Source organism: Ctenopharyngodon idella, chromosome 3 (assembly GCF_019924925.1).
Source record: "Ctenopharyngodon idella isolate HZGC_01 chromosome 3, HZGC01, whole genome shotgun sequence".
NCBI classification, from domain to species: Eukaryota; Metazoa; Chordata; class Actinopteri; order Cypriniformes; family Xenocyprididae; genus Ctenopharyngodon; species Ctenopharyngodon idella.
Window position 1 is genome coordinate 8337970 of NC_067222.1, and position 13087 is coordinate 8351056.

A 13087-nucleotide genomic window follows, 5' to 3' on the forward strand; every position below is an offset into this window, starting at 1 on the left:
ACTCTTCTCTCTTCTTCTCAACATATATTACAGGATCATTGGTATCCCTGAACTTTTTGTGTTGGTCAGTAATCATCTCCTTTGCCCTGTTACAGATGGAAAGAACTAAATACATGAAGAATTCATTCTTGAACTCATATTTCATGGATCCTTTCTGATGTTCTGTTACTCTTGTTTTGATGTAATCTATGAGTTGTTGGATGTAGATAATGTTGTAGCCCATCTTTGAAATGTTAAATGACTGAATCATTTTGTCTGTCTGCTGAACAACATCTGTGATAAAAGTTCTTATTTTATCTTCTGGAGACAATGTTTGAGTGTATCCAGATCCAGAGTTGATTTCAGACTCTTTGAACTCCTTCCTGAAAAGAACATATTGAGAGTAACTTGACACAGAAAAAATATCCCTGCTCTCGCTCCAGTGGTCTACAGAAACACTTGCATAGACATCACTGAGGAGGAATTTCACATCTCTCATTATGTCAATGTCTTTGATTGGAGGAGTGTCTGTGAGGATCTTCTTCACACATTGTTTCCAGAACAAATCAAACTCTTTCTTCAGTGTCTTTTCATCATTTGTTTTATCTTTGAGTTTTAAGGCAAGTTCTTTGCTCTTTTCAAAGAGAGTGTTTTCATGATGTGTCCTCTGAGCATCAATCTTTTTCTTCAGGTCTCGTTGATGAAGAATGTCATTTAATTTTCTCTTTGTTTCTCTCACAATGTTTTCCTGAATCTCTTTGATTTTGATTTCAAATGATGTTTTCCACTGAATCAGTATATCTGCATCTGTGTCTTTCTCAAAGTATTCTGACATTGATTTTTCCACTTCTTCACTTGTCTTCTTCAGTTCTCTTTGAAGATCAGTTTCCTCAACCTCATGAATTGCTTCATTTTCTATTTTGTTGTGTAGTTTGTTCTCAGTTTCCATCATGGCACTGCGAAGACTCCAGGACCATTTGCTGTATTTTGTCTCCAGTTTCCTGTAGACTGAAATCTCCAGAGAATTTCTGAAGCTGAAGACGAATCGTTCATTCAGTAAAGCTTCCCAGAGATCTTTAATTCGATCTTTTAAGTTTTTCAGCATTATTCCATGTGATTTTGAGGCATGAGTATTAATAGTTATTTTTATCTCTTGAATATTCTCACAGTAGTTTGGGTTTGGTGGTGCCATCGGTGGGTTTCCCTCCCAGAGATGAGCAAAATACTTCACATCATTCTGAACATCAAATTTAATGACATCACTGAAACATCCTGCATCATAGACTTCATCTTTAGCAGCAAGTTTTGTCATCTTATCCAGTTTCTCCTGCAGTCGTCTCCTTCCCTCCTCATTTTTCTCTCCAGCTGTGACGTCTGAAACGTTCTGATGCACAAACACACAGCTGGGATTTAGTCTGACCTTCTTCATCCTCAGGAAGGCCTGAACAACAATCTGAAGAATCTCCTGCATCTCAGATGGGTTTTCTCCAAAGATGTTGATCAATGTCATATTTCCAAGACCAACAACAAATGTGGCCAATTCATTGTCATGAACTTTTGTTGATCTTCCAGCCAGTTCTAGAGCACGAAGACCCTCAGTATCAACAACTAGAATATAGTCAAAGTTCATCTGTGTTTTCATCTCGTCTGACACTTTGACCAGCTGCATGAAAGCTCCTCTGGTGCACCTGCCAGCACTGACGGCAAACTGGAGTCCAAACATGGCATTCAGCATGGTGGATTTCCCAGAGCTCTGAATCCCTAAAACTGACAGCACAAAGACTCTCTGGTCTCCCAGTTTCTGGATGAGTTCATCTAGAACAGCAGAGATCCAGATCACAGGAACATGAGCAGCATCTCCATCCATCAGCTCCAGTGGAAATCCAGAGATCATCATCTCTGCTGCAAGACTCGGGAGAGAAGAGAAGTCAAACTGCAGGTCTTTCTTGTTCTTCTTCACAGATGAACATGATTCATAAATCTGACCGATCTCCCTCATAATGTGCTCCAGACCAAAGTTTGAATTTTTAAGTTCAACTTTAGATATTCTCTCTGTTTCTGTTTGTTCAGCCTTGAGTTGTTCAGATTTTTCGTTATTGTGAGGAAGAACAGAAATATTGTTTGCGGTGCATTCATTTAGGAAGATTTCAAGCCATTTCAGAAAATATATTTTATTCTCAGTATGAAAGTGAATTTGTTTAAAAAACAACTGTATAAAAGCATTTATGTCAGATTCATGCTGCTGTTGACGGATTTTTTTCATCTCTGAGTGTTTTCTTGTGATGTCCATTTCTGTCTCATCTGCTCGAGGTCGATGTAGTTCTTTGTTCTTCTGACACCACTGATGCCACAGTTTCCCCTGATGAGGCAGCACTGATTCTTTAATTTCTGTCAGATCTTTCTTCTCCAGTAAACTCATCATCTGCTGTGCTGCTTCTCTTCCTCTCCTGCAGTCTTCATCATCTTCCTCATCTACTCTGATGTCTGAGTGTTTGGACACATCTTCAAGTCTGAAAGTGAAAGATGATTCTAAGAGACAGTCATTTATAGCTCTTCTGAGTTCTTGAGATACATCTGACTGATTTCTGTCCTTCAGACCAATCTTGTATTTTCGTTTCCTTGTTTCATTGAGAGTTGAAACATCCTCAGTAAAAAGACAAACGAGTGGCTTTCTGTTCTTGGACAGGATTTGAATCTTTTCTGCACTTCTGTCATTCCTATCCAGTTGTTGTAGAAGAACAACATTGACTGAGCTCATTTCAGTGAGGATCTGCAACTGTTTCTCATGGTCTCCTGCATCACCATGTAGATTACAGAATGCAATACAGTCAGTGAATTTATCTGTGTTTTTCCCAGAGGGGCAGAACCAGGCGATCTCCACCACTCCATCCATCAGGACTCTGGTTCTGCTGCTGCCTGGGCAGTTCCTGTGGAAGAACGTGTTGTGTTTCTCATTGATCAGACTGTTCATCAGCTGAGACTTGGATGAAGACACAGAGCCAAACCTGAAGAAAGACACCATTGGAGTTTCTGCCATGTAGATCGGCTGGATTCGACTGATTATTTTATTTTTGGTGTTTCTGATCTTCCAGCTCTTGTTGATTTGTCTGAATGTCCAGAGAGGAAACTCAATCTGTTGTGTGAATGGATCAGGAACAAGCAGAGGCAGAGCGTACTGACACTGGGACAGTTTAGTCACCATCAGCTGCTTCAGAAAACCATCAGCACAATGAAACACAGCCATCTGAACATCCATCGGGTGAATTCGCTCAGATTTACTTTTTCCAACATTAAACAAAGACATTTCATCAAAAATATCAAACTCATCTTCATATGAATCATTGTCTTTTTTCTGTATGTGATGCTGTTCATTATTTTCCTCAAAATTAATGTATCTTGCTCTGTAGTCCATCATCAGTAGTTTTTGTAGGAAAGTCTGAATCAGCTCCTCTTTAGCACAAGACTCATGGGACTGTAATGAATATGCAGTTAATTGAAGATAATCTGCAGGTCTCAGTTTATGATGCATGCCTTTAAGATGTAGTTTGTCGAATAGATTTGTTTTTTCATTCATTTCCATTCCCTGTAAAAGAAACAGCTTAATTAATGGAGAGAAGCAGTAAAGCATCAGAAGGATCAACAGGAGGATCAACATCAACATACAGCAAATAGTACTTAAACAGTTGTAATTTAGCATTTATTAGAGAGAAGCAGTCAAGCAACAGGAGGATCAACATACTGTAAGTGTTTTGTGTCTTTCTCACTTGATTTTCACGCTGTTCTCGTTGCTAAGGATACGTTGTTTACTGTGTTCATATCTCATTCGTTGTTTACCATTTCATATCTGATCTTGTTTTGGTCTCAGTTAATAAGGCATGGCCAGCTAAAATAAATAACGTTGTATCAAGTGGGTATAAAACTGTGTAATATACTGCTGCAGTGGACACGGCAGCCCTTTGTGTGAAGCCCTCATCGTGTGAATACTGAAGAGTGTAAAGACCTGCGACTCTACCTTGAGTATTGCTCTTTTTGTTTTCCTTCTCTTTTCTTCCTCTTTTATACAGGTTGTTATTGTTTGTTTTTGTGACCTGTTTTAGCTATGTGCTTCCAAATTCCTACTATTACTAACACTCGTAAATCGCATGCTACACGTTGTAACCACTGCTACTGACACTCTTTGCTCCACTCTAACATCTTGCTTAGATGAATTCTGCCCCCTTTCATCTAGACCAGCCTGCGCCACACCCTTTGCCCCCTGGCTTACCGATGTTCTCCATGAGCATTGGTCTAGACTCAGGGCTGCAGAGAGAAGGTGGCGCAAATCTAAAGATCCTACTGATCTTAAAAACAACAACCATCAGCAGCCAATTCTCCACACCACATACTGACAATCACATCTTAATGGAAAACACACATTTTCCCCTCCTTCTCTTCTCTTTTAGAGGCAGAAGTTTCTGAACAGGCCATCTCCTCCTCAATTGTACCTGCACTCACTCACATTATTAATACTTCTCTTCACACTGGTACATTTCCCACAGCATTTAAGCAGGCTAGGATTACCCCACTGCTTAAGAAACCCTTCTTCTGATATCCCTTCTTCCATTCATTGCAGAGACACTTGAGAGAGCTGTGTTCAACCAATTGTCTACTTATCTCACACAGAACAACCTCCTTGACAACAACCAGTCTGGATTCAAGAGTGGCCACTCAACTGAGACTGCTCTGCTCTCAGTTACTGAACCGTTAGATTGAGCACGAGCAACTTCAAAATCATCAGTAATCATCTTGTTGGATCTGTCTGCTGCTTTTGACACAGTTAACCACCAGATTCCCCTGTCAACTTTCATGACAAAGGGCATCTCAGGAACCATACTCCACTGGGACTTGACACGGCACTTGCATACTGTTGCGCTCATGTTGATTTCATTGCTTCTACTGTTCTCATTTGTAAGTCGCTTTGGAAAAAATCGTCTACTAAATGTAAATGTAATAGGCAATTTGTAATTAAGAGCCAACATTTTTTCTCCTTCATACCAAGAGGCCAGATTACTAATCCACACTCACACCTTTTACACCGTCTTACTCAATTTACTTTTTATTAAGGGATATCAATGTATAATTAATGTAATTTGCTTTTAAAGATTTTATTAACCATAAAACTTTGCAATTATGCTAATACAAATGGGAAACTGTTTACAGTTGACAAGCAATATTACCCCAACAAGCAAATGTAAACATCTCAATTGCATTGTCTGTAAATTTGCAACAAACAAATGTACAATGTCCTATTTTTGAACACAAGCCTAGAGAATATTCTCAACTCAACCTCAGAGAGCAGTTAAAAGGTGCTTATTCAAAAAAATATTTCCACATGATATTACCATGAATGAAAATACTATTCTTTAAAAATTTATAAGAACATGATTAAGTGCATACATTTCTTTCATATATCTGGCAAAAAGGTTTTGTTGACTATGCATTTTAACTTTAAAAGACAAGTGCAACTCTGGCGTCGCAGGTGTATCTTTCATACTTCTCGTTAGTCGAAGTAACAAAGTCGAGCCGGCCAGTATGTATGGTTTTGTTTCCCACTGTGGGGCTTATAATGGAGCTCTTAGGATGTAATACAAATGAGTCAGTCATTACCTTGGTAACATAAGTTTATACACGATATGCGATGTAAATAGTGACCGTGTTATGGAGGATGATCAGTTATTTCTTTTAATTGTATGATTAATTTGAGTTCACATTGCCCAAATAGTATATTTAGCAAGCTACGGAGAAACTAGTAGCCAGGCAACAGACAAGTAACCGATCCTGAGTGGCGACATCACTACTCGCATTCTAGCAGCACGGTTTAGCGCGGTTGACTAATTCCAGGCCGAGAGCGGTTTTTAATTGTGTCGTGCCAAACCAGGCTCAAGTGGAAATACAACTGGAACCGTCTCTTACCATTCCATTAGGCCTGACAGTGGAAAAGTGGATTTTATAAGCACTGCAGTGTTGTAATGCAATTTACATTAAAATCTTTCATTACAGATTTAGTTTCCAAACAAACCAAACATATGGGTGACTCCTTGAACTTGGTAAAAAGATAATCTGTTTAACATCTCAACTGGAAAACATTATTTTATATTTGCAATTTTTCATTTATTTTTGCTAATTTTAGTAAACTTTCACATCAGCGTGCACATTGGATCGGCTGGAAATAGTGACCTCTCCTGGTTTGATTTAGTATTAACATCATAATCTGAACGCAACCTTTCCATTTCTTACTTTTCAAATGTTTTAAAATTGATCATCCGAGTGGTCCAGCGGGCCTTATTTAAAGACACTGTGGGCTGCCAGTTGCCCATCCCTGAATTAGACAGTCTAATTAAAAAAGAAGTTGAATCAGTCTTCATGATCAGCCATATCACCCCTATTTGAGTGGCTACTAGGAAATTCTTGGTTAAAAAAAATAAAAACACCTGATAATCGATCGGTCAGCCCTGTGTAATTCCCTGTTCCCGACCATAAACAGCCTCATTTCTCTAGATCAGTATTCTCTTCACTACCACAACATAGATCAAGTGATTTTTTTTTTTTATGATAAAAAATGTGGGTCACGGCGCTTGGCTTGCTAAACTTGACATAACCTTCCTAGAACGGCCTGTCCTTTTTCCACAACAACCTTGTTTCCCTCCCAGCCGTTCACAGACGCAGCCCCCTCTGTCGGTTTTGGGGGATACTATCAAGGTCACTGGTTCGCATCTCCGTGCCCCCCACCAGCTTTCAGACACACCACAGTCTTCAGCACTGATCTTCACCCTCTTGTCGTAGCAGCCTTCCTTTGGGGGAAATAATGGACCGCGAGCAGGATTTCAGGTCATTGCAACAACGAAGCAATCATTAAGTGCATTAATAAAGGCTGTTCTCACTTCCCCTCTCTGATGCCACTCTTAAGACGTCTCATCTGGATCTCAGAGAGTGATAAGTTTATCATAACCGCGAAACACACAAGTTCCAAAAATCATATTGCTGATTCTCTCTCGTTTTCTGTTTCAGTAATTAAGGCTGCTAGCTCCAGCGGTGGACCCATCCCCAACTCCAGTTCCTCACTATTTAGAGCTAATATTCCCATAACCCACCCGTTTAAAACCCCTCCTTGACGCATCGCTCGACTCCATCCTCTAAGCCATTTCCCCCAGAACCCTTCAATCTTACCTAACAGCATAGAGGTGTTTTAAAGCATTCCATCTCTCGTATAACCGTATAGTTTTATCTCAACAGCATTAAATGCCTCCAAATTGGGTCCGTCAAAGGTAACCTAAGCGGTATCCAATTTTTCCATGAGCTGATCTACAGTACTTCCTACCCTAAAATAAATAATTCACAAACCTCCCTCCTGATCAAAGGTATCCAACAATCCCATCCCATAACACTTGAGAGACTCACCAACTGTATCTTCACTCTCCAATTAGGATACCATTCCTTCAGTAATGCCTGTCTTCTTGACAGTGTGTTTATTTTAGCCTTTTTCAGCTTTCTCAGATGCTCAGAACTTGCCATTGCTTCCAACTTCAACCCTAAATTCCACCCTAGCATCGCAGATTTATCAGCGCTCGACAGTGAAACCATCTCCTTTTTTATCAAACAAAGACAGACCAAGCTGAAAAAGTTCAATTCATTTACATCTTCAACCTCCCATCACCTATCCAGCCGTACCATTCCAGTCTATCTTACCTTCATTTCAAAAACTCCCAGGCTAAGTCACCTTGTTACATGTTTTTGGTTCCAAAAACATCTCAAATCAATTCTTGTTCAAACAGGTGTCCCAGCAGAAAAGTATTCCAGTCACTCATTCCGCATAGGGGCAGCAACCACAGCCTAAAAAGGCCTCTCCCAGCAACAGATACAAACTCTCGGTCGATGGTCATCAGACACGTTCAAAAGCTATAAAATGTCTAATTGGTTCCATGTCAAAAAAGCCCATCAAGCCCTCATCAGCTAACCAGTCCATGTTTTAAGAAACTTCAAATTCACCGTATCGGCCCTCTTTAAACTCCACCGTACTCAGCACACCAAACTCCAATAATAACAACAGCAATCGCGGGCTCCCCCATTCGAATGCTGCCGGGACTTCCCGTTCACGGGCTTCCTCAAATGCACCCGCAAAGCGCAGTTCGAGCCCATCTGTTCGGATGCAGTGAGAGCTTGTCCCTTTTCACCACCGGGCACCCCTCTTTGAATTGCAGTGTAGGTTCCCCATTTGGAGACAGTGATGGAGTCAATTTGTTACAGTTTGCCCTGCCCCTTCAGATGCTGGTCAAGCCCTCCCGACCGAATGCAGTGGCTGCCCCCGTACGACTGCAGGCAGGGCTTACCCATCCAATGCTGTGAACACCCTAAGCTCCTGTTGGATGCTGTTAGAGCCCTCCCAGTCAATCGCAGTCCAGATCCAATTCCACAAAACCCCTATTCAAGTGCGCATCCCATTCAACAGCCGGCGGGGCCGAGCTATCTGATGCCGTGAGCTTGTTAGTTCCCGTCAGATGCTGTGAGAGCCCTCCCGGTCAAACGACCAGGCTTTTTCCCGCATGATTGCCGGCGGGACTTACCCGTCTGATGCTATGAATATTAAACTCCTGTCGGATGCTGCGGTAGCCCTCCCAGTCGAAACGGTCATGCTTTCCCCTTTTGACTGCCAGCAGGGCTTACCTGTCCGATGCTGTGAGCATTGAAACCCCATCAGATGAGAGTCATGCGCTCGTGAAGTCACACTGATGAAGTTTGTTTACAAGAGTTCACCACAAATTCCCATGCTGATTAAAAAATGATTTTGTTTGCCTCTAAACTCTGTAAGCTTGATCTCCTGTAGAAGAGCTTAAAGCAGTGTTTCCCAACCCCTGTGCCGGCGCACACTAAAACACATCCACTAACTCCACCCCCTCTATCATGAATGAAGTGCCGCACACAGTTTGGACATTCTCTGCTTGTTTGCGATGCAAAGGTAAATAAAGAACTGATGTTTGAATAAGTACAGCATTTTCTATACTCAAGAAACACTCTGTCTATAAAGGCTTTTTTTTTTTTTTTTAGGGGTTCAAGCGCGTAGCGCTGAAACCCTATTGTAATTGTTAAATTTTCCAAGCATCAGCATTCTCTCCTAAAAGTGATCGGGCAGACAAAACCTTTTTGTTTTAAGTCGTAGAGACTTGAAACTTTGAGGGCTGGTAGTACTCATACCGCCTACAACGTCACCAAGGCTCGCCCCGATCGGCCTGACGGGGGCGCTACTGCGGTCAAAAGTACGAAATGGCTCATAACTCCTGAACCGTTAGGCCCAGGCTCAAGTGTCTTATATCGTTGGGTCAAATCCTTGGCTCAAGGCGGACAAGATGCATGTCTCGGATTCGCTCGTCACCTTGGCAAAATTTTCGGGTATTTTGGGTTTTTTGAAAAACCTACTTTTGCGAACTTGTCCTAGGTTTTTGACCTGATCGGAACCAAACCAGTGCAGAGATGTTCTCTGGAGTCTGAATATCAATAATTATTAAAAAAAAGTCGACATTTTGGTTCACATTCGCCAAAGGGGGCCAAAAAGGTACGATGTGGGTGAAGCCACTTCTACTAAAATGGCTATAACTCAAGAAAGAAATGAGATATTTGCACCAAACTTGGTTCACGTGTGTACGGGCTCAATCTTTGGTCATGATAAAAAAAATTGCGTCGATTGGACACTAGGTGGCGCTATAACTTGAAAAAAACATGAAAACAGCTGTAACTACGCAACCGTTAGTCCGATCGACCTGAAATTTGGCGTGCAGTGTCTTGGTCCAAGGGGGCATGACAGTCTATGGCGTATCTCAAAACATGGCCGCCATCAGCCCATGAAGTTCGAGCACCTATTAGACAAGGTTAACGGACATGTTCGGGCATGTAACGGGCATGTTCGACTCACGGTCCTAGAGGTCTGTAAGAATTTTGAAAGAAATCGGCCACTAGTTGGCGCTAACGAGTTTTACGCCTCAGTAATCACGTGGTGTTTCATAAATTCACACAATATGCATATCATTTGATATATCTCCTCATACTGAACAACTTTGCCTCAAGAACCAATGCTGTCAATCAAATCGTTCATTAATTATTCACAAATAGCTGAAAAACCTACTTTTGCAAACTAGTCCTAGGTTTTTTGCCCGATCGGACCGAAACCAGTGCAGGACAATTCTCTGGACACTCTAGATCAATAATTATCAAAAAAAGGTTGAACTGTACCCTTTGGGTCGCTATAACAGGGTCATTTAGAGAATGGGCGTGGCTAAATATACCCAAAAGCCTATAAATCCTAAAAGAAAACTCAGAACTTCACGGAATTAAGGGAGCACATGCAGCATATGACTCTAAATAAGCATGCTAACTTTTATGGCGATCGGACCATTGGTGGTGCTATAACTGTTAAAAAACTTTAAAAAAACATATGTTTTTAATGGTTTTAGATGAAAATATATATAACTTTGGATGTGGTCGACTTATTTTCATGGGAGTCATGTCTTTAGACTCTTGAATCCTTGCCCAGTCCAACGATACCAAACTTGGTAGGTTTCGTCTTATGGTTTGTGCTACGTTGTCATTTAGCACTTAAAAAACTTTTGCGGATATCTTCGAAACCGATCCGTCCGATCGAGACGAAACCAGCGTAGGGAACACGGAACCTAAGTTGATTCATTAAATGTGAAAACCCAAATGTCAAAATTTTGATAGGAAGTGGCAAAAAAATCCAATCAAAGACATTATTGGGTCATATTTTATGCTCTCATATATATAAGTATCTATAACTTCAAAACGAAATGAGATATGACCAAAATTAACACACATATGTATGGGCACACTCTGAGGACACCCAAAAAAAGTGGTGCAGATCGGGCAATAGGTGGCGCTATAACTGTCAAGAAACCTTTAAAAAACATATTTTTCCTTACTAAATTGCCTCTATTTGCTGTAAATGGTCTTCTATGATCTAAGTGTTTACATGTTTGCTAAATAAAATATAATACCTTTTTATGTGCTTAAAAGCCTTAAATGCTTGAACCCCGGTAAATGCTTCTTGCAGCTTTAATTTTTTTTTTGTATTTGAAAAGTGGAGAAGAGTTTTAGTGTGGTATTTGCTGTCGTTGTAGCCAATATACTGTGTGAAATGTCCTGTGCTTAGCGAATAATTTTTGGCCAAATATATTCAACAACAAGAAAAACTGAGCACCCATATAACTAAAATAAACTTTATAAGTTGATAAAAACATAAAGAGATGCACTTACTGCCTCAGGTGCGGCCGTTCTAATGACGTACAAAACACTAATCTTTGTCATTCATTGGTAAAAAAACCTCATAACTCCATTTGATCTTCATTTTCTAAAAATGTTAATATTATAATGACACATGAAAGTGTCTGACCATATATAAAGCCAATTACATTGTTTATTTTAAATATACGAGATTTCCGCCCAACAGTGGCGATATGTAAATTTATTGTTCTATCATCATCACCAACACACTGTATAGCTACTTATATGACCTTATTGTGTTTCTACCTGACTTAAGCTCAAGTTTCACCTTAAATGTGAGTGCAACTTTTAATATAATAAAAAAAAAAGTTTTAATATGCCATTTTAAGCAATGCATGTTTCTGCAATTTTGTTATTTTAGTGCTTAGTGGTGTGCCGTGGGATTTTTTACTTATCAAAACTGTGCCGTGGCGAGAAAAATATTGGGAAACACTGGCTTAAAGAATGGTTTGTTTTTGACATGGTTTGAGTTTTGAGTGTCATATTAATAATGGAACCAAAAGTTTGAACATAGACTTAATTGTTACAAATTTCTAAAATATATATTATTTATTTATTTATTTATTGGACATTAATGTTTTTTTAATTTGATTGGATTTTTTGCAAAATAATGTGTTTTTTTTTCTAGATGTTACTTTTGTTTACTAGATATGTGTAGGCCTACTTGAGTTGCTTCCCATACAGTAAAACATACAGTATATTCATCAATCAATTTTGCATCTCAAATGTTTGTTCTAAAACAGATAAAATGTTATAAAGAAATATTGAATAATCTAATCTCACCCTTTATTCAGGTTTTATTCAACATAAATGTTTAAAGTGTTTCATTTTGACATTGTGCATTTATTACACAGTTAAAATTCAGCCAGCACATACCTTGTGTTCATGTCTCCTCACACTTGTAGTGATGCGTTCCATGTTTTCTTTCTTGATTATGAATTTACCTTTAATTTAAACAAGAGAACCAGTAGAAAATGTAAGTAATATTTGGTGAAATTGTAATTCCAGTGCTTGATTCACAACTCACTTTTGTACCGCCAAATTATACTGAAGTTATAATGTTAAGAGTAAAAAAAATTGAAACACAAAAAAAAACAAAAACAGGAAAAACATTGCAAAACAAACTGATTACTTACCATTTTTGTTTTGTTTTTGCCTTTGTAACACTGTGTTGTTCATGTCTCCAGTGTAGCACTGCTGTTTATTCTCATTAAACAGACGTTCAATCTTGTCCATCAGCTCTCTCATCTCTGATTGGTTGTTCATCATCATGTTGCAGGTGTGATATCTTCCTCCACATTTCTCCACCAGCTGCTCCAGAACAGGGTTGTTCTTCAGATCATCTATTATTGTGTCACACTCTTCTTCTCTTTCATAGGTAAAGAGAATGATCACAAACTGAAAAACATTGTCTCCAAACACTCTCTGAAGCCATTCTAGACCCATCTTATCAGCATCTGTTAACTGGCTCAGTCGCACAACAAAGATGAAAGCGTGGATTTCATTTTCATTCACTATTTGATCAACGAGATTATCCAAATTTTCAGTCTCATGTAAGCCAGCCATGTTGATCACAGATACGTGACGTTCTGATATCTTCCTCTGAAAAGGAACAATCTTGAATATTTCTGTATTTTCCATATTCGTCTGTTTTTCTCCTAGTAGAACGTTTTCCTGTCCAAACTGGACTGATGAAGAGTTTCCAAATAACACAACGGACAGATTGGGAAGTAGGAAATCTAGAATAAACACCAAAGTTTGTGTTAACTGTTATCAAACACAT

General features: G+C 39.5%; 1 protein-coding gene across 1 annotated transcript in view; it reads right to left on the reverse strand.

Moving 5' to 3' along the window:
* Positions 1-341: 341 nt before the first annotated feature.
* The window catches only part of LOC127510188 (interferon-induced very large GTPase 1-like), a 96374-nt gene continuing 83628 nt past the window's right edge, over positions 342-13087 (reverse strand). The window contains exons 2-5 of the mRNA XM_051889753.1: positions 2190-2984; positions 1147-1889; positions 719-987; positions 342-362 (exon numbers count right to left, since the gene is read on the reverse strand). Coding sequence (XP_051745713.1) covers positions 342-362; positions 719-987; positions 1147-1889; positions 2190-2984 — 1828 coding nt within the window. The remainder of the gene's footprint in view (positions 363-718; positions 988-1146; positions 1890-2189; positions 2985-13087) is intronic.